At 41.1% G+C, this 22,298-nt stretch overlaps 1 protein-coding gene across 2 annotated transcripts in view; it reads right to left on the minus strand.

Annotated features, from left to right (window-relative positions):
• TMEM192 (transmembrane protein 192) overlaps positions 1–22,023 on the minus strand; it is a 32,581-nt gene extending 10,558 nt beyond the window's left edge. The window contains exons 1-4 of one of the 2 annotated variants that reach the window (XM_078445638.2): positions 21,847–22,023; positions 13,118–13,264; positions 6,236–6,500; positions 863–997 (exon numbers count right to left, since the gene is read on the minus strand). In XM_078445638.2, the coding sequence (XP_078301764.1) occupies positions 863–997; positions 6,236–6,500; positions 13,118–13,264; positions 21,847–21,873 (574 nt within the window). In that variant the 5' untranslated portion in view covers positions 21,874–22,023. The remainder of the gene's footprint in view (positions 1–862; positions 998–6,235; positions 6,501–13,117; positions 13,265–21,846) is intronic. The other variant, XM_078445637.2, reaches the window with a different exon arrangement.
• Between the last annotated feature and the right edge of the window lie 275 nt (positions 22,024–22,298).

Raw genomic sequence — 22,298 nt, forward strand, 5'->3', positions numbered from 1 at the left:
AACCCTCAGACAGCTCTAAATTTAGAAAATGGGTTCATAAATAGTTTATCCGAAAGGAAGTTTAGGCTAAATGCAGTTTTGTACACATTATTTATTTACTTACTTACTTTGTATTTTGTTGTTATCATTATTATATTATTATTATTATTATTATTATTATTATTATGTTTTAGCAGGCTCCATACCCAGCAAGGAGCCAAACACGGGCTTGAACTTACCACCTAGAGTTCAAGACTTAAGCTGAGATCAAGAGCTGGATGCTTAACCAACTGAGCCACCCACATACCCCTGTATTTCTTTTCTTTTCTTTTTTTTTAAGTTTATTTATTTATTTTGAGAGAGAGAGACAGAACACAGAAATGGCAGAGAGGCAAAGACAGTGGGCGAGAGAATCTCAAGCAGGCTCTGCACTGCCAACGCAGAGCCCAATATGGGGCTCGAACCCACAAACCATGAGCCGAGGTCAAGGGCTGGGTGCTTAACCGACTGAGCCACCCAGGTGCCCCTGTATTTCATTATTTTAAATTTAATGCCAGAATTACATTTCAGTTGCCTTTGAGGAAGCAAATGGTTGTGGGTTTTTAAAATTCTTTTGTTTTTGTATTTTTTAATGATCAGGCATTACTTGAGTTGACCAAGATTTGTTGATGACACATATTTAGAAGCGTGACTCGTTGGTATCTTCCTGTTGGTTTGAAATTGAGGAAGTCTGGATGTGGTCAGCAACGAGAGGTAGAGGTGCTAAAGAGGCTCTTAGCTACTAGAAACACCCTGCTGCAAAGATAACAGCAAACTTCCCACTATCAGGGATGGAACAAGCAGTTAAAGGGGTCTGTCCCAACTGTGTAGTTGTAATTCTCACCTGTGTAAGTAAGCAGACATGTCAGGGAGCAGATGAGTTCCAGGGCCAGGATGGCCAGGATGAGGTCAAGATACAACCTGCTGGGCTCCGGGAAGGAGTGCTGCACGCACAGCACGAGGAGAAGAGCCGTGTTGCCTGAGGAGGAGAAAGAAACACAGAGTCAGCAGAGCACAGAGCCGGCCCCAGGGCAGGCTTACAATGGGGCCACTTACACTGAGCAGTCAAGGGAGCAAAAGGACAAAAGCCCCAAATTGCTGCTCTCTGGAGGAAAAAAACCCCAACCCGTCTGAGTTAATGATGCCCCATAATACTTAAAAGCTAAGAAATTATTTTTTGCTTTATAAAATTATTCGCAATGGCATATGCGTTGAGTCTTGTGTGCATTTGAGAAAGGATGCAGTTCGTAGAACTTTGCATTATCCCAGTTCTTCAGAATCCAGAGGCACGAGAACCCTGGTCGCCCATGCTGGTGACAAACTGCAACAACACAGACTGCCGCGAGGCTAAGGATGTTGCGGTTATCCGCACCATCTGGGTGGAACTCCGGGACACGTTGCTAACCGTGGACAAGTGACCTGATACCTCTGCTCCTCAACTTCCTCGTCTGAAAAATGGGGATGACAGGACCTTGCTCACAGTCCTGTTGTGAGGCATAGATGAGTTAATATGTGAAAAATACTTATAATGGCAAGTATTTGATAAATATGAGCTATTCCCCCTCCCCACTCCTGGCTCAGCATACCTATTACTTGGTTTTGAAGACCATCAAAATATAACACAGAAGAAAAATACAATTCTGGAGCAAAGAGCCCAGGTCTTGCCATAGCGTAGTGTATGGCGGAGTTTGCCATGGGGACCTGCTTGGAGGAAGGGTTGTACGGCAATGTACTTGCAACTGTGAAGGATTACGTGAAATCAGAATTATTCTGATAATTCTGGGGATACCTAGCCTTTCTTGAATGCCTACTAGGCACTGTTCACTTCCTCCTACAATAGAGTTTGTGTGATAAATATTATATCTCCAATTTTATAGAGAAAAAGTATCAGGATGAAGCTAATCACCCTCTGACAATATTATCACCAGCGATAAAAACAATAGTTACACTCGACTGATTAGCTGGAAATCCTACAGCCTCATAGATTTACCTTTTTATTCTTCATATAAGGAAAAAATACTTAAAGAAAATAGAAACAAGGTAAACACCCGTCCCAATCTCTTTGATTTTCTGGGTCCTTCCTTATATGAGCAACATAAAAGTGTTGCCATTTGTGATTAAAGTAAGGGTCCGATTGCTTAGAAACAGATTAAGGGTCATATTAGCAAGAATTTGAAAGTGAGAGGAAAGGTAAAGATTAGACAATCCTTTGGTGGGCTTCAAAAATACTATTTCCAGACCGGTCACTTGAACATTATTTTTGTCATAATTCATATAAGTTAAAAATGGGTTTTGCTTTTATCTTTGTGGGTGGCAGGAAAGGTCATAGTGACATCTTCTGGCCCAAAACAAGTACTACATATCAGCAGTTCAACATATAAGCCAAACTCTACCCCAGGGAACAGTAAAAATGTCACCCCTTTCATGATGAGTCAATCAGCCATCTCTATAATATGCTTCTTTCTCTGTTATAGCATGGCCCTGCAGCTTCCATTGAGAACATCACTGAGTGGACGAACTCGCAGCTTGCCCCTTAAGAAAACGTACTAACAATCTCCCAACCAACAAGAGTCCAGGGACAGATGGCTTTCCAGGGGAAATCTACCAAACATTTAGAGTTAACACTTATCCCTTTGAAGCTCTCCCAAAAAGTAGAAATGTAACGAAAACTTCCAAACTCTATGATGCCAGCATTACCTTGATTCCAAAAGCAGACAGAGACCGCACTAAAAAGGAGAACTACAGACCAATCTCCCTGATGAACATGGATGCAAAAATCCTCAACAAGATACTAGCCAACCGGCTCCAGCAATACACTAGAAAAATTATTCACCATGATCGAGTGCGATTTATTCCTGGGACACAGGGCTGGTTCAATATTGACAAATCAGTTAATGTGATATATCACATTAATAAAAGAAAGGATAAGAACGACAGGATCCTCTCAATAGACACAGAAAAAGCACTTGACAGGGGCACCTGGGTGGCTTAGTCAGTTAAGCGTCTGCCTTTGGCTCAGGTCGTGACCTCATGGTTCATGGGTTCAAGCCCCATGTTGGGATCTCTGCTGACAGCTCAGAGCCTGGAGCCTGCTTCAGATTCTGTGTCTCCCTCTCTCTCTGCCCTTCCCCAGCTTGCACTAGGTCTCTCTCTCTAAAAAAACATAAATAAATTAATTAATTAATTAAATTAAAAAAAGGATTTGATAAAATACAGTATCCTTTCTTAATAAAATCCTCAAGAAAGTAGGGATAGAAGGATCATACCTCAAGATCAGAAAAGCCATATATGAAAGACCCACTGCTAATGTCATCCTCAATGGGGAAAAACTGAGAGCTTTCCCCCCAAGGTCAGGAACATGACAAGGATGTCCACTCTCACCACTGTTATTCAACATAGCATTAGAAGTCCTAGCCTCACCAATCAGACAACACAAAGAAATCTAAGGTATCCAAACTAGCAAGGAGGAAGTCAAACTTTCACTCTTCGCAGATGACATGATACTCTATGTGGAAAATCTAAAAGACTCCATCAAAAAACTGCCAGAGCTGATACATGAATTCAGCAAAGTTGCAGGATATAAAACCAATGTACAAAAATCAGTTGCATTTCTATACACCAATAATGAAGCAGCAGAAAAAGAAATCAAGGAATCGATTCCATTTATAATTGCACCAGAAACCATCAAACACCTAGGAATAAATCTAACCAGGGAGGTGGAAAATCTATACACTGAAAACTATAGAAAGCTTACGTAAGAAATTGAAGAAGACACACACAAAAAAATGGAAAAATATTCCATGCTCATGGAATGGAAGAACAAATATTGCTAAAATGTCCATACTACCCAAAGCAATCTACTTACTCAATGCAATCCCTAACCAAATAACACCAGCATTGTTCACAGAGCTAGAACAAACAATCCTAAATTTGTATGGAACCAGAAAAGACTCTGAATAGTCAAAGCAATCCTGAAAAAGAAAACCAAAGCTGGAGGCATCACAATTCCAGACTTCAAGCTGTATTACAAAATTGTAATCATCAAGACAGTACGGTACTGGCACAAAAACACACTCAGGTCAATGGAACAGAATAGAGTACCCAGAAATGGACACACAAACGTATGGCCAACTGATCTTTGACAAAGTAGGAAAGAATATCCAATGGAAGAAAGACAGTCTCTTCAGCAAGTGGTGCTGGGAAAACTGGACAGCGACATGCAGAAGAATGAACCTGGACCACTTTCTTACACCATACACAAAAATAAACTCAAAATGGATGAAAGACCTAAACGTAAGACAGGAAACCATCAAAATCCTAGAGGAGAAAACAGGCAACAACCTCTCTGACCTTGGCTGCAGCAATTTCTTACTTGACATGTCTCTGGAGGCAAAAGAAACAAAAGCAAAAATGAACTATTGGGACCTCATCAAGATAAAAAGCTTCTGCACAGCAAAGGAAACAATCAGCAAAACTAACAGGCAAATGACAGAATGGGAGAAGATATTTGCAAATGACATATCAGAGAAAGGATTAGTATCCAAAATCCTTAAAGAACTTATCAAACTCAACACCCAAAAAACAAATAATCCAATGAAGAAAGAGGCAAAAGACATGAATAGACACTTCTCCACAGAAGACATCCAGATGGCCAACCGACACATGAAAAAATGCTCAACATCACTCATCATCAGGGAAATACAAATCAAAACCACAATGGAAAACACACACACACACACACACACACACACACACACACGAGATACCACCTCACACCTGTCAGAATGGCTAAAATTAATAATTCAGACAATAACAGATGTTGGTGAGGGTGTGGAGAAAGAGGAACCCTTTTGCACTGCTGGTGGCAATGCAAACTGGTGCAGCCACTCTGGAAAACAGTATGGAGGTTCCTCAAAAAGTTAAAAATAGAACTACTCTACGACTCAGCAATTACACTACTAGGAATTTATCCAAAGGATACAGGAGTGCTGTTTCGAAGGGGCACATGCACCCCAATGTTTACAGCAACGCTATCAACTATAGCCAAAGAATGGAACAAGCCCAAATGTGCATCAGCTGATGAATGGATAAAGAAGATGTGGTATATACATACACTAGAATATTACTCAGCAATCAAAAAGAATGAAATCTTGCCATTTGCAACTATGTGGAACTAGAGTGTATTATGCTAAGTGAAATAAGTCAGTCAGAGAAAGACAAATATCATTTGATTTCACTCACGTGTGGATTTTAAGAAACAAAATAGATGAACATAAGGGAAGAGGAGTAAAAATAATATAAAAACAGAGAAGGAGACAAACCATAAAAGACTCTTAAATACAGAGAACAAACTGAGGATTCCTGCTGGGGTGTTGGGTGGGGGCATGGGCTAAATGGGTGATGGGCATTAAGGAGGGCACTTGTTGGGAGGAGCACTGGGTGTTATATGGAAGTGATGAATCGCTGGGTTCTACTCCTGAAATCATTATTATACTATGTGTTAACTAAATTGGATTTAAATAAAATAATAAATAAATAGAAAATATACTAATAGAGCATAGAAAAAAATCAAAATTAAATTCTGTACAGCTGTTTTTGTAGGAAAAAAAAATAATTTCGAATCTGGTTTCAAAATGTGTAAGCATTTATTCTGGACTCAAACTGAAAAAGAAGGTCTTTTGAGAGAGGCAAACCAAGAAACAGACTCTTAACCATAGGGAACACACTGATGGTTACCAGAGGGGAACAGAGTTAGGGAGACGGGGGAAATAGGTAATGAGAGTTAGGGAGGGCACCTGTCACGATGAGCACCAGGTGATGTAAGGAAGTGTTGAATCACTATATTGTACACCTGAAACTACTATAACATTGTATGCTAACTATATGGGAATTAAAGTTAAATTAAAATGTCAGGGGCATCTGGCTGGCTCAGAAAAAAAAAAAAAAAAAGAAAAGAGAAGAATCTACCTAAAAGGGTAGAGGGAAAAATTTTTTCCCTCCCCTAGAATAGCAAACACAGATGTCAAAGAAAAGTTAAAGCTGTAATATATTATTTAAAAAGCTTCAAGACATTAAGGTGATCCCAATTTTAGTGGCCACCACACACATCTCACAAAAATGAGAGAATATATTGGATTATAAAGTCAAATTTCACGTTTTCTTTCTGCTATCATTTCTGCCACTGACGCAAGCCACAGACCAGCTGAGCCAGACTTACCAGTGGAGTGGATCATCAGGGCAAGTCCTTTAAGATGCCTTGTCGACAGGTAGATCATGTTATAGCCTCGGTTTCTTACTTTGTTGTGGTGATACTGGATGTAGCGCTCAAGAAGGAAGTGCAGAATCCACAAAATAACTTTCCCAAGGATTATGACTGTCTGAACTTTCAATGGGTTGGTATAGTTTCCTGGGCACTTGTCCTCAATTGGATTCGGGTAAGAACAAAGTACACCTGTTAAAAACGCCAAAATGACAAACACAACCTGGTGGAAAGGAGAGCAGTAGGATTAATATTCAATATTTGGAATTAAGAAATAATAATCACCATCCCAGCACATACTCATACCTATGATTTTGTTATCCTGTTTTTATAAATGAATTTAAAACTTTTTTTTTTTTTTTGCCTTTTTACAGACATTTTAAGCAGAAAATTTGGAGGAAACTCTACAGGAAGTTTGGAAACAAATCACAAATAAGACAAATCACCCCCAATCCATCTAACAGAGATGAGTAAATGGTAAACAGCTTTCTGCTCACTTCTTTTTTTTTGAATTTTTTTTTAACATCTATTTATTTTTGAGACAGAGAGAGACACAGCATGAACGGGGGAGGGTCAGAGAGAGATGGAGACACAGAATCTGAAACAGGCTCCGGGCTCTGAGCCATCAGCCCAGAGCCCAACACGGGGCTCGAACTCACCGACAGCGAGATCATGACCTGAGCCGAAGTCGGACGCTTAACCTACTGAGCCACCCAGGCGCCCCATCTGCTCACTTCTCTTTTATTGAAAAGAGTGAACATCATTAACTCAGTGCCTCAAAGGTTAACTAATAAAAAGCATCATTTAAAAAACTTTATTTCTAGGTGGCTCAGTTGGTTACGCGTTTGACTCTTGGCGCTGGCAGCGCGGAGCCTGCTTGGGACTCTCCCTCTCTCTTTGCCCTTCTCCTGCTCATGCTCTCTCTCTCAAAGTAAATAAATAAACTTAAAAAAATTCAATAAAGTAAAATATATGTGATTTGTCAAAGTGATTTGTCAAGAATAGTAATATTTGCTATGGCAACTCAAGGTGCTTATTAACATAAAGCAAATAGTTGAACGGTCACCATATACTCTATACTATAAAACATTGTACATTGGACCAAATTGATCCATTATACATAAAGTAGCATATAGACATTTTTCTCAGTTTTTTTTTTAAGTTTTAATTTAAATTCCAATTAGTTAACATACAATGTAATATTAGTTTCATGTGTACAATATAGTGATTCAGTAATTCTATACATCACCTGATGCTCATCACAAGTGCCCTCCTTAATCTCCATCACCTATTTAACCCATCCCCCTACCAACCTTCCCTCTGATAACCATCAGTTTGTTCTCTGTAATTAAGAGTCTCTTGGGGCGCTTCGGTGGCTCAGTCGGTTAAGCATCCGACTTCGGCTCAGGTCACGATCTCACTGTCCATGAGTTCGAGCCCTGCGTCGTGCTCTGTGCTGACTGCTCAGAGCCTGGAGCCTGTTTCAGATTCTGTGTCTCCCTCTCCCTCTGACCCTCCCCCGTTCATGCTCTGTCTCTCTCTGTCTCAAAAATAAATAAACGTTAAAAAAATTAAAAAAAAAAAAAGAGTCTCTTGGTTTGCCTGTCTCTCTGTTTTCCCTTTGCTCATTTGTTTCGTTTCTCAAATTCCACTTGAGTAAAATCATAGGGTATTTGTCGTCCTCTATTTCACTTAACATAATACTTTCTAGTTGCATCCATGTCATTGCAAGTGACAAGATTTCATTCTTTTTATTTTTTAAATTTTTTCTTTTGATTTCATTCTTTTTTATGTTTGAGTAATATTCTATCACATATATATGTATGTATATATATGTATATATATATACATATATACATATATATATATGTATACACACACACACACACACACCATCTCTTGTTTATCCATTCACCAGTTGATGGATACTTGGGCTGTTTCCATAATTTGCCTATTGTAAATAATACTGGTGCATGTATCCCTTTGAATTGGTATTTTTGTATTATTTGGGTTAAATACCCAGTAGTGCAATTGCTGGATTGTAGGGTAGTTCTATTTTTAACTTTTTGAGAAACCTCCATACTGTTTTCCAGAGTGGCTGCACCAGTTTACATTCCCACTAACAGGACAAGAGACTTTCCCTTACTCCACATCCTCACCAACACCTGTTGTTTCTTGTGTTGTTGATCTTAATCATTCTGACAAATACAAGGTGATATCTCATTACCATTTTGATTTTCATTTCTCTGATGGTAATATTAGGCATATTTTCATGGGTCTGTTAGCCATCTGGATATCTTCTTTGGGAAAATGTCTATTTATATCTTCTGCCCATTTTTTAATTGAATTATTTTTGGGGTATTGAGTTTTATAAGTTCTTTATAGATTTTGGATACTAACCCTTTATCGATATGTCATTTGCAAATATGTCTTCTCCCATTCTGTAGGTTGCCTTTTAGTTTTGTTGTTTCCTTCACTGTGCAGAAGCTTTTTATTCTGATGTAGTCCCAATAGTTTATTTTAGCTTTTGTTTCCCTTGCTTCAGGAGACGTATCTAGAAGAAAGTTGCTATGGCCAATGTCAGAGAAATTACTGCCTGTGCTTTAAGGGGTTTTATGGTCTCAGGTCTCACATTTAGGTCTTTAATCCATTTTGAGGGTTTTTTTTTTTTTTCCTTTTATTTATTTATTTATTTTGAGAGAGAGAGAGAGAGAGAGAGAGAGAGAGAGAGAGAAAGCACAAATAGAGAAAGCACGAGAGAGAGGGAGAAAGAGAGAATCCCAAGCAGGCTCCACAGCAGCAGTGTGGAGCTCAACTCGGGGCTCCAACTCATGATCATGAGATCATGATTGGAGCCAAAGTCAACGCTTAAACAACTGAGACACCCAGGCACCCCATTTTGAGCTTATTTTTGTGTACAGTGAAAGAGAATGGTCCAGTTTCATTCCTCTGCATGTTGCTGTCCAGTTTTCTCAATACCATTTGTTGAAGAGACAGTCTTTTTCCCATTGGATATTCTTTCCCGCTTTGTTGAAGTTAATTGACCATATAATTGTGGGTTCATTTCTGGGTTTTCTATTCTGATCTATTGATCTATGTGCTATTTTTATGCCAGTTCCATATGGTTTTGATTACTACAGCTTTGTACTATAACCTGAAGTTCAGAATTTTGATGCCTCCAGCTTTGTTTTTTTTCAAGGTTGCTTTGGTAACTAATTTGTGGCTACATACAAATTTTAGGTTTGTTCTAGCTCTATGAAAAATGCTGTTGGTATTTCAATAGGGATTCCATTAAATGTGCCACTTGCTTTTGGTAGTATAGACATTTTAACAGTATTTGTTCTTCCAATCCATGAGCATTGAATGTCTTTCCATTTCTTTGTGTCACCTTTGATTTCTTTCATCAGTGCTTTATCATTTTCAGAGTATAGCCCTTTCACCTCTTTGGTTAGCTTTACTCTTAGGTATCTTACGATTTTTGGTGCAATTGTAAATGGGATTGATTCCTTAATGTCTCTGCTGCTTCATTATTGGTGTATAGAAATGCAACAGATTCCGGTATGTTGATTTTATATCCCATGACACTACTGAATTCGTGTATTGTTTCTAGCAGTTTTTTCGTGGAGTCTTTCGGGTTTTCTGGGTTTTCTATATACAGGGTCATGTTGTCTGCAAATAGTGAGTTTGACTTCTTCCTGGCTGATTTGGATGCCTTTTATTTCTTTTTGTTATCTGACTACTGTGGCTAGGACTTCCAGTACTATGTTGAATAAAAGTGGTAAGAATAGACATCCCTGTGAATGTATCACAGGCAACATTGTTCTTTGACTGTACAGGAAAAGCTCAGTGTTTTCCCATTTAGGATGATGTTTGCTGTGGGTTTTTCATATATGGCATTTATTATGTTGAGGTATATTCCCTCTAAACCTATTTGTTGAGGGTTTTTATCATGAATGGATGTTGTACTTTGCCAAAATACTTTTTCTGCATTATTGAAATGATCATATAGTTCTTTTTTTAAATTGATGTAATCTATTACATTGATTGATTTGGGAATACTGAACGACCCTGGCAACCCAGGAATAAATACCACTTGATTGTGGTGAATGATTTTTTTAGTGTATTGTTGGATTCGGTTTGCTAGTATTTTGTTGAGAAGTTTTGCATCTATGTTCCTCAGAGATATTGGCCTGTAGTTCTCTTTTTTGGTGGTGTCTTTATCTGGTTTTGGTATCAGGGTAATGCTGGTATTTTTTTTGTTTGTTTTTTAACACGATATTTTCTTAGTCCTAAAACTAGGGCAACCGACCCCATAATATCATAGGCAGGCAACTTAATATAAAAAGTTTTTTTTTTAAGTGGTATGTGTGTATGTTTGTGTGTATGTGGGGGGTATGTATACATAAAGAGTACGTTACATGAATTAAGGAGTATATTATTAAAAAAAAAAAAAAGAAGAAGAAGAAAAACCGGCCACGATGCAGGGACCAGGAGGCCACCTCTGCACGTGGTGGCATCAGGAAAGAAGTGCTTCAGTTGATAATCTGGGGATCAGAAGCCATGGCAGAACCACACTGCACTTACTAGATCTACACAAGGAGAAAGGACACATCTGTCTCCTCAGGGTATTCAGTTCTTTTTTCTAAATTTTTTTTTTTTAATGTGTATTTATTTTTGAGACAGAGAGAGACACAGCATGAACGGGGGAGAGTCAGAGAGAGGGAGACACAATCCGAAACAGGCTCCAGGCTCCGAGCTGTCAGCACAGGGCCCGACGCGGGGCTCGAACTCACAGACCGCGAGATCATGACCTGAGCCGAAGTCGGATGCTTAACCGACTGAGCCACCCAAGCACCCCGTCAGGGTATTCAGTTCTTTTTTTTTTTTTTTTTTTTAATTTTTTTTTTTCAACGTTTTTTATTTATTTTTGGGACAGAGAGAGACAGAGCATGAACGGGGGAGGGGCAGAGAGAGAGGGAGACACAGAATCGGAAACAGGCTCCAGGCTCCGAGCCATCAGCCCAGAGCCCGACGCGGGGCTCGAACTCACAGACCACGAGATCGTGACCTGGCTGAAGTCGGACGCTTAACCGACTGCGCCACCCAGGCGCCCCTTCAGTTCTTAATTCAAGGCTACACAGTGCGTGTCACTGGAGCAGCAGCTGAGCAAGTCAATGAACCACATTCATCCCCATAAACACTTGGGCTGCTAAGAATTTGCCCTCTGGATTTCTCACATTGTAGCCAAGTAAAACTATGTCCCCTCGCATTTCAGATCTCGACAACTGAAATGGAGATTTTTAACAGAGTAGATGCAGAGCCATCAGTAAGCCCACAACTAGACCATTCATACATGGAGATTTTTTCCCTTGTTTGTTTGTCCATTTAGGGGTTCCTTTTGGTACGTGATGCTGATTGTGTAAGTTTAAGGAGTACCACTTTGTTTTGGGTTTTTTTTTTTTTTAAGTTTTTATTTTATTTTTGGGTAATCTCTATACCAAATGTGGGGCTCGAACCCCGAGATCAAGAGTCACGTGTTCCTCCGACTAAGCCAGCCAGGTGCACCTATAACGTGTGGATTTAATACATTAATATATATTGCTATATGATTACCTCCTTGGTGTTAGCTAACGCTTCTATCGCCTCACATCATTATCATTTCCTTTCTGTGGTGAGAACAATTAAGATATGTAATCTTTTGGCAACTCTCAAGTTTACAATACACACAGTATGGTTGGCTGTGGTCACTGTGCTATGCCTTAGATCTCCAGGACTTATTTATCTACTGGTAGCAACACGTGTGTTTTTAAAAATCCCCAGACATTTATAATTTTATCATAATATAAAATAAGGTGCACCACTGTACTTATTGTTCTGCTGTAATTTGATTTCTCTGCTTAACGTTATTTCCTAAGTGTAGATAAATTGATAAGATTCTGTCAACATATATAGATTTATCTACATCTCTTTTTTCTTTTGTAACTGAAAAATACATGCATATGGGGGAACAATTCAAATAGTACAAAAGGCAGATAGTAAAATATATCAGGTATTCCTTCTATGGGGCCCTCAGTCCTCCACCTCAGTGGCCACTAGTGTTAAAACAGTCATGTGAATGCATCTAGAAATAATCTGTTTTTAGCCAGGAATACACATGCACACCAGCCCTCTGAATTCTCTTTTAAAATGTGTGAATGGGAACATTCTGTGCACACTGTTGTAAACCTATGTTTGCAAACACTCAATAATATAATTGTGAACGCTGGTCTAATATATGCACATCCATCCTGTTTCTTTTTCAGAGACTGCAGAGCATTCTTTCATATGGATGGGACATACAAAGTGTCCTCTGTGTGGTGGTAGGGGCAGTAAGTTGATATCATGGACAGGAGTACTATTATCAACAATCCCCTGACACATGAGCAAATACATCTACAGTAAACTCTTTGAAGAAGAGAGATGAGTCAAAAAGTATGCACATTTTAAATGTCAGTACATGTAGCCAAACTGCCCTCTAAAGAGCTTCTATAGGGGCGCCTGGGTGGCGCAGTCGGTTAAGCGTCCGACTTCAGCCAGGTCACGATCTCGCGGTCTGTGAGTTCGAGCCCCGCGTCAGGCTCTGGGCTGATGGCTCGGAGCCTGGAGCCTGTTTCAGATTCTGTGTCTCCCTCTCTCTCTGCCCCTCCCCCGTTCATGCTCTGTCTCTCTCTGTCCCAAAAATAAATAAAAAACGTTGAAAAAAAAAAAAAATTAAAAAAAAAAAAAAAAAAAAAAAAAGAGCTTCTATATATATTTAAGAACATCACCTTTGTATGGATTACTTTGTCCCAGCCAACTTACATGTATTAACAAGAGCAGATTTGTTATGATGACCGTAGGAAGAGGATGGAATCTGGGTCTAAAATGAGCATGTAATGAATGATGTGGGAGATGCTGGGTGTCCAGAAGGGGGTCATCTTCAATACTTTGGGTGAGATCCAAGGAGCCCTGAGGGACAGAAAAACAGAAGCAAACTATAATCACCACTTTCTGGATTATGTTTCTAAGACAAATCTACTAAACTATAAAGCTTTGGGGCGCCTGGGTGGCTCAGTTGGTTAAGAATCTGACTTTGGCTCAGGTCATGATCTCATGGTTCATGAGTCCAAGCCCCACACTGGGCTCTGTGCTGACAGCTCGGAGCCTGGAGGCTGCTTCAGATTCTGTGAATCCCTCTCTCTCTGCCCCAGCCTTACTTGCACTCTGTCTCTATCTCTCAAAAATGAATAAATGTTAAAAAAAAAATTAAAAAAATAAACCATAAAGCTTTAAAAAACCATTATACAAGTTAGAAGCAAGAAAAATAGACTCCCTACCTAGAGCCAATTTAAAAAGACCATAAACTTCTAGACAACTACTATACACAAATTGGTGAAGCAAGTATTAAAATGGGTACAGGAAATCTTAACTTCAGTTATCTTCAAATGAGATAATACAGAATGAGATTAAAGCAAACATTTTTTCTTTAAGCCCTCAAAACTTAGATATTGATTTATCTAACATCATTCACATTATTGATGAAATAATTACATATGGTTGCAGTTCTTTTTTTTTTTAGTTTTTGGGTTTTTTTTTAAAGTTTATGTTGAGAGAGAGGGAGAACAAGCAGGGGAGGGGCAGAGAGCAAGGGAAAGAGAGAATCCCAAGCAGAGGCACTGACAGTGCAGAGCTCGATGTGGGGCTCGAACCCAGGAACCGTGAGCTCATGACCTGAGCCGAAATCAAAAGTCGGATGCTTAACCAACTGAACCACCCAGGCGCCCTGTGTGTGGCTGCAATTCTTAAACTACATCCTGGTGTTCCACAAAAATCTGGAAAGCTAGTGGAGGCTTTATTGGACTTTTAGTTATGCTTGAAACATTTTAGAGAAGGAAACAGGTCATCCTGCTAGATCTTTGAGGAGACTTTAGTTTATAGATATCAGATTCTCAACGAAAACAACTAGTGGCAATGGCACTGAAGTAGCTGATGGGGTTGAGCTACAACCTACAACTTCAGTCGGTCTTATTGAAAGGTATTGGCGGTACAGGAACAGTACTACCAGGTCTCCGATGCATACGGCAATCTTTTAATCTCAGGCCCTAACCGAAAACTATCGTACATAAGGCACTCTAAGATTAAAAAACATAAAACACAGTCCCTGTCCAAAAGATTACATTTTCATTGGGGAGGTTAGGGATAAAGGCATACAGGATGAAATGATAATGTAAGTGAGCTCATTGGACGAAATACAAAATAAGATGGAAATAAAGGTTTCAACAGAAAAAGGGAAGCCTGAGAACAGCATTTGGAAACAGAGGATAAGGACTCTTTGGAAGGGATAGAGTGAGACAAACGGTATAAGGGATGCCTTCTGGGCACTAGATTACAAAGATAAAAATAATAATCTGGGGCCTAACTCAGATCTGGGGTGGGCTTCTCAATTTCCAAGCTCAGGCGTTCAAGGCTGTTCTGCAATTTTTTTTTTCATTCAGTGCCTAGATAGCTTCCTGTTCAGTCTGCCGTAACTTATGGTATGATTCTGATTAGTTCTGTTCTTTTTGAGATTCCTTTGCCTCTGGCTCTTTCTCAGTCAGCAGATGTCCTAGCTCCACAGGGCTAATGTCTGTGCATCCGTCCAGGCCCCGCTGGGGCAATTCTCACAGGCAGCCTTCTCAGGCATCCAAGCATCTGGATCGTGCCACACCTTCATGTCTTCCCACGTTTGTGCTCACTTCCTCTATCATACTATTCTTTGACGGTCTTATTCCTTACCCGTCCCCAGTACATTTCATGAGACCCACGAACTCCCATCCCTTGTCTCTGTAATCCTGGCACCCGGCAGTGACTTAGGGTTAGCACCCAGAGAACACCTGATGAATGAATGACTGGTCCCAACCTATCTTCGCAGTGTTCCTAACTCAATTATGGTATCATCAAAGACCTGGGCTCACCAGGAGAGGTCACCAGGAGCTGCGGGAGGATCAGCTCTGATCAGATGCAGAGGCAGAACGTACTGTGGTCAAAGGCAAGCTCCTAAGTCAAACTGCCTGGCTTCAGCTACAAGTTCTACTGCTTCCTAGCTGTGAGCAAGTTACTTCAGCTTTCTATGCCTCAGTTTCCTCATCCCAAAAAAGAGAATAATAACAGCACCTGTTTCATAGCTTTCTTGGGAAGATGAAATGAGTTACTATACATAAAAGTGCCAGAACGTTGGCAGGCACAGACTAAGCAGTGAGTAACTAGCAGGCGCTGTTGTCTCTAACTTGCTTTCCCCTTGCTTTTCCCCACATAGTATTCCTTTTACCATCCGAACTCCTAAGTCTGTTCTTTTCTCTCTGTGCTCACTATTCAGTGCAGGCCCCAGCGTTTCTCATGGCCTTTGCCTTCCAGTCTTCGGACCTCAGCAAACTCTTGCTGCAGCTGGACATCCTCTAAAATAACATACACGTCTCTTTCCCCTAAACCTTGAGTCCCTCCCGATGATCCTCAGAACACAGGCCAAATTCTTAGACTGGCTCTCTCTTTTCCAACCCATTCCCAAGCTAGTTTTTGGGACTTGCCTCTCATTCTCTCTCTTCCCCCTGATGCTGACTGCTCCTTGCTCCCATCTCTCACAAAACTCTTTCAGTCCCTGGGCCTTTACCTATTTTTGCCCACGTGTCAAGGCTTGTCTCAGCAAAATCACTGGCTTCCCTGATGCTTCAACACTGTTCCTACTGCCCTTTTCATCTGACATTCTACTTTTCATGTCCCCAAGTTTGGCTTGGGTCTATTTTCTATCTTCCATATGTCTTTTTAACCTTTTGAATGTAGAGAAAACGGGTATAATAATTTTTTAATGTCCCTGTTTGCTATTTCTAGCATGTCATTTCTGAATCAGTTTCAACTGCCTTATATGTCATATTTTCCTGCCTTTTTGCATGCTTGATAGTTTTTCCAACTGTATTGAGATATAATAGGCATATAGCATTGTGTAAGTTTAAGGTGTACCATGAGTTAATTTGATACACTTTTTTTTTTTTTTAATTAAGTAGGCTCCACACCCAATGTGGGGCTTGAACTCATAACCCTGAGATCAAGAGTCACATGCTCTACTGACTGAGCCAGCCAGGCGCCCCTTGATGCAGTTATGTATTGCAAAATGATTACCACGGAAGCATTAGTTAACACCTTCATTATGTCACATAATTACCAATGCCTAGTAATTTGGGATCAGATGCCAGACTTCCCAATTTATCTCTTTGGGTGCAGGACAGTTTTGTATTCCTATAAATATCCTTAAGCTTTGTTCTGGAATGCAGTTAAGTTACTTGGAAACAGTTTGATCTTTTTGGACTTGCTTTTAAGACTTATTATTAGATTGGACCATAGCTGTGTTTAGTCTAAGGCTAATTTTTCCCCACTATGAAGGCAAGACCTTTCTGAGCACCTAATACCCTGTGAATTATGGGGTTTCCAGTCTGACTGGCGGAACAGGCACTATCCCGGGCCCTGTGTGAGCACTAAGTACTGTTTCTTCTAATCATTTCAGGTGGTTCTTTTCCAGGCTGTGGGAAATGTCCTCACAGGCATGTATTGAGCAAGACCCTGCTGACTACCTAAGGGGGACTCTGCACATCTTCAGTTCTCCCTCTGTGCAGCTCTCTCCTCTCCAGGGACCGCCGTGTGAACCCTTGTTGCCTCTGCCTCCCCAGGCTCTCAGCTCTATCTCCTCAATTCAGGGAGCCTGCTGACCTCTGCTGGGGCGCCCTTTCCTATCACAGCCTGCAGACTCTCAAGGTGGTCGGCTGGGGCAATCCTATGACTCACTTTGGTTTTTTTAAATTAAAAAAAAATTTTTTTTTAAGCTTATTTATTTTGAGAGAGAGAGGGAGAGAGAATCTCAAGCAGGCTCTGCACAGCCAGCACAGAGCCTGATGCAGGGTTCGAACTTACAAACCGTGAGATCATGACCTGAGCTGAAATCAAGAATCAGACGCTTAACTGACTGAGCCACCCAGGCACCCCCGACTCACTTTGTTTCCTGTCTCTTGGAAAACACTTTCCTTCACTGCCTGATGTTCAATATCTTAAAAAGTGTTGTTTCATATATTGTATACAGTTTTTTGGTTGTTTGAGGCAGAAGGATAAATCTAGGCCCTGTTACTCCATGCTGGCTAGGAATCGTGGTTCCTACTGCTAACTTATAATACTAACCACAAGGTATCAAAGCTGTGGGAATAGTGTGCTTGACTAGGGCAGAGACTCTGTAGTATATATTGTTTATACGTAACACCTAATGCAGAGTAGGTGCTCAGTATGTGTGTGGAGTGAATGAAAGATTGCCCAACTTGAACACTTGGGACCTGGGAATTTATACAAAGCTAGCCTTGAAGACTTAACAGTAAGTCTTTCCTTTACCTCCCTTTCTTCCACGCACCATCTCCTCTACCCTAAATGACCTTTCTGGAGTGCCCCACAAACATCCTCTCTTATTGTTTTCAGAATCCAACTCACCTTGCAAGGTGCAACCAAGACTTAAGGTCTCCATAAAACTTGTCCTGACAAGTGTTTTCTTTCTACTTTAAAATTGCTGGGGTGCCTGGGTGGCTCAGTCAGTTGAGCGTCCAACTTCGGCTCAGGTCATGATGTCACGGTTAGTGAGTTTGAGACCCGCATCCGGCTCTGTGCTGACAGCTCAGTGCCTGGAGCCTGCTTCAGATTCTGTGTCTCCCTCTCTCTCTCTGTCCCTCTCCCACTCGCTCTGTCTCTCAGAAAATAAATAAAAACATTAAAAAAATTTTTAAAATTGCTATAAAATGTACTGCTCACATTAATTGGATTATTTCTTATGCTGTCTTGTATTACTTCCTTTTTTATGTGTATACCTTTTGTTTCTCCTGACTACATTGGGGTTTGAAACTAGAATACAGTTTCTTCTCTATGTCACTTAATAGATGTTCGGTAAATACAATGTACTTGGTGGCTATATCAAATAAACTGTCCAGTGGATTCTATAGGAAATGTAATATAACCACACAAACAATACCTTATCACCCTCAGATGGCACCTCCCCATCTGCATGTGAAGGGTAAAGGGAAGACAACTCCTGAATCCAAATAATTTCTTTACTTACACTATTAGTAACTTATGACCTGTACAAGAGATCTGTTGTTTTTGCCCATACGGATCTCCTTCCTCTTCTTTTGTGACCATAACTCAATTTCCTCTGGGGACCCACTGGGCACATCCTTCAATACTCTTCACCCTCCTCTGGCCTAGGTGGAACCTAAGAGGGCTGGGCAATCCAATTCTATGAGCAACAAAGCAAAGGGGGACCATGGTGGGGCAGATTCAGTCCAGGGCTGACCCTGAAAGGACCCCCGTCACTTAGATCCTTTGAGCTGCCCTTGTTTCAAGTCCTTTCAGAGGCCTAAGGGTTCATCCACACTGTATCATTTCAAATAAATTCCTAACTTCTTTAAATTTACCAGAGTTGGTTTCACAGCTTGCAAACAATGAACCCTAACTAAAAAGCCTCTGCCTCTGCTAACTCACTTAAATGTCTAGTCCTACAGCATACACCATAGTTTTAGCTTCTTACTGAATGGTAGAAATCATATCCACAAAATACCAAAAACAGGCAACTTGCTCAGATCTAAAAGGATTTACGTATGTAACTGTTGGTGAAACATCAATCTCCAACTGTTTGATGAAACTGATTTCTTGGATTGTACTCATCCCAAAGTGAAAAGCTACAGATTCAAGAACCTGGGGCAAGTTAAAATCAACCAAGAAGCATTTACTGCACACATTTGCTTAACAGTCTCTCATTTTCCTCAGATTTTGTTCCCATACATTGTCAGGTCATGAATCTCACCCTTAAAAATTCAGAAACAATGATTTTTCTTTAAATGTATATGAATGTCAAAACTACTTCTATGTCTTACAGTTAGTTTTCCATTTTTTTCAACTGAAAAAAAAAAAAAGTTTTAGTCTTATCATTAGAAACTGTTTGGTTTTCAAAGCAGGAGGCATCACAATCCCGGACTTCAAGCTGTATTACAAAGCTGTAATTATCAAGACAGTATGGTACTGGCACAAGAACAGACACTCCGATCAATGGAATAGAATAGAGAACCCAGAAACGGACCCACAAACGTATGGCCAACTAATCTTTGACAAAGCAGTAAAGAATATCCAATGGAATAAAGACAGTCTCTTCAGCAAATGGTCCTGGGAAAACTGGGCAGTGACCTGCAGAAGAATGAACCTGGACCACTTTCTTACAACATACACAAAAATAAACTCAATAGGATGAAAGACCTAAATGTAAGACAGGAAGCCATCAAAATCCTCAAGGAGAAAGCAGGCAGAAACCTCTTTGATCTTGGCCGTAACTTCTTACTCAACACGTCTCCAAAGGCAAGGGAAACAAAAGCAAAAATGAACTATTGGGACCTCATCAAAATAAAAAGCTTCTGCACAGCAAAGGAAACAATCAGCAAAACTAAAAGGCAACCAATGAAATGGGAGAAGATATTTGCAAATGACATATCAGATAAAGCATTAGTATCCAAAATCTATAAAGAACTTCTCAAACTCAACACCCAAAAAACAAATAATCCAGTGAAGAAATGGGCAAAAGACATGAATAGACACTTCTCCAAAGAAGACATCCAGATGGCCAACCGACACATGAAAAAATGCTCAACATCACTCATCATCAGGGAGATACAAATCAAAACCACAATGAGATACCACCTCACACCTGTCAGAATGGCTCACATTAACAACTCAGGCAACAACAGATGTTGGCGAGGATGCGGAGAAAGAGGATCTCTTTTGCACTGCTGGTGGGAATGCAAACTGGTGCAGCCACTCTGGAAAACAGTATGGAGGTTCCTCAAAAAATTAAAAATGGAGCTACCCTACGACCCAGCAATTGCACTACTAGGTATTTATCCAAGGGATACAGGTGTGCTGTTTCGAAGGGACACACGCACCCCCATGTTTATAGCAGCACTATCAACAATAGGCAAAGTATGGAAAGAGCCCAAATGTCCATCGATGGATGAATGGATAAAGAAGATGTGGTATATATATATATATATATATATATATATATATATATATATACACACACACAATGTTGTATTACTCAGCAATCAAAAAGAATGAAATCTTGCCATTTGCAACTACCGTGGATGGAACTGGAGGGTATTATGCTAAGTGAAATTAGTCAGTCAGAGAAAGACAAATATCATATGACTTAACTCATACGAGGACTTTAAGACACAGACCAGATGAACACAAGGGAAGGGAAGCAAAAATAATATAAAAACAGGGAGGGGGACAAAACATGAGACTCTTAAATATGGAGAACAAACAGAGGGTTACTGGAGGCGTTGTATGTGGTGGGAAGGGCTAAATGGGTAAGAGGCATTAAGGAATCTACCCCTGAAATCATTATTGCACGATATGCTAACTTGGATGTAAATTTTAAAAAATAATAAAAAATGAAATGAAATGAAATGAAATAAAATAAAATAAAATAAAATAAAATAAAATAAAATAAAAAGAAATTGTTTGGTTTTTAGTTAAGATACCTTAACTGTTGTTGCTATTTACACAAGAATCTAAGCTCATGTAGGGCTGGAACTGTTATGAGTCTTGCCTGATGCCCCTAATGAACTGACAGGATCACAGTAATAATTCCTATTAATGTCTTAATCCAAATTAGTGCTTTGCATTTCTTTCAACTTCACATTTCTCAAGGATAAAAATTTTATTACCTGACAATGGGGCAGCCAGTTATTCTGGGCACAATTACATGTTTCCCCTAAAAATGATTCAATATACTTATGCAAATATTTTACTTCGTACTCTACAGACTGTAGACTAGGCGACTAGTTTTTTAGTAACCTGGTTTGGATCCATTAAGCAAGGAGATTTAAAAATCCTTTTCTGCCTATCACGGTTACATTCAAAACATCACGACACTGCTTTTCTCCAATGCGGGTTGCTGGACGATGCCAGTGACAGGTCGACCCCTGAGACACTGGCAGCCGGCCTGCATGTCGCAGCCTCTCCACGTTCACAGCCCTCTAAAGCCAGGGCAGGGAACCCACGAGGAGGGAGATTCGTCCCCGCGACCCAATACGTCTGAGCGGAGCCAAGCGGCCCAGCTCAGAGGAGCACCCCAGAGACGGCTGTCAGGCCAGACGCGCATCACGTGAGGCTCCCAGTTCCGGGATCAAAGACGCGCGCCGCACGTGGGTTGGGCGCCTGCCTGGGACCCCCAGCATCCGCGCATCCCCTGCCCAGCAGCCCACCCGGCCTCCACTCGGAAAAGTAAGCCTGGAGCCAGCGCGTCGCGGACCCCACTGCCCCCCTGGGTGTCTTGTCCCAGAACCCCGAGTCCCGGGCCAGCCCTGCGCAGGAAGCGCCTCCTCCGGCCGCGGTCGCACCGGGTAAGGGTGGCTTCCCTCCGCAGTCTCCGCCCAGCGCGCCCAGCAAGGGAAGAAAGGGGTTCCGGGGCCAGCCTCCCGCCACTTCCGTGCACTCACGTCCTCCATTCTGCCCCCAGCCGCCATTTCCCGAAGCCCGAGGCCAAAGTCCGGGCCAGCCGGCCTCTCCACCTGCGCCGCGCGCCGCGGGCCCAGGAAAATTGCCACCTTCTAGGACTTAGCGGCCCCCACTTCAGACACACCCCTTCGACTCCCGCTCCGCCTCCGGCGGGTCCCGAGCCCCGCCTTCTCTCTCCCGAGCCCCGCCTTCTCTCTCCCGATTGGCCAAGGCGGAGGGGCGTGTCCCGCTCTGAAACCAGCTCTGTGGGTCGCTTTGGCTGGTCCTACCTTCCAGTTCCAGCGATCTCTGCTGGGGTCGGCTGTTGGCCAGAGACTTGGGCATTGAAGGTTGTGTTCCAAATCCAAGAATTTAACTATTTTCGGCTGCCACTTGCTTCTTTTAAAAATATTAATTTTTCATCGTCTTCCTTAGATTTTGTTTGCAGACACAG

This window comes from Panthera onca, chromosome B1, assembly GCF_046562875.1.
Source record: "Panthera onca isolate mPanOnc1 chromosome B1, mPanOnc1 haplotype 2, whole genome shotgun sequence".
NCBI lineage: Eukaryota > Metazoa > Chordata > Mammalia > Carnivora > Felidae > Panthera > Panthera onca.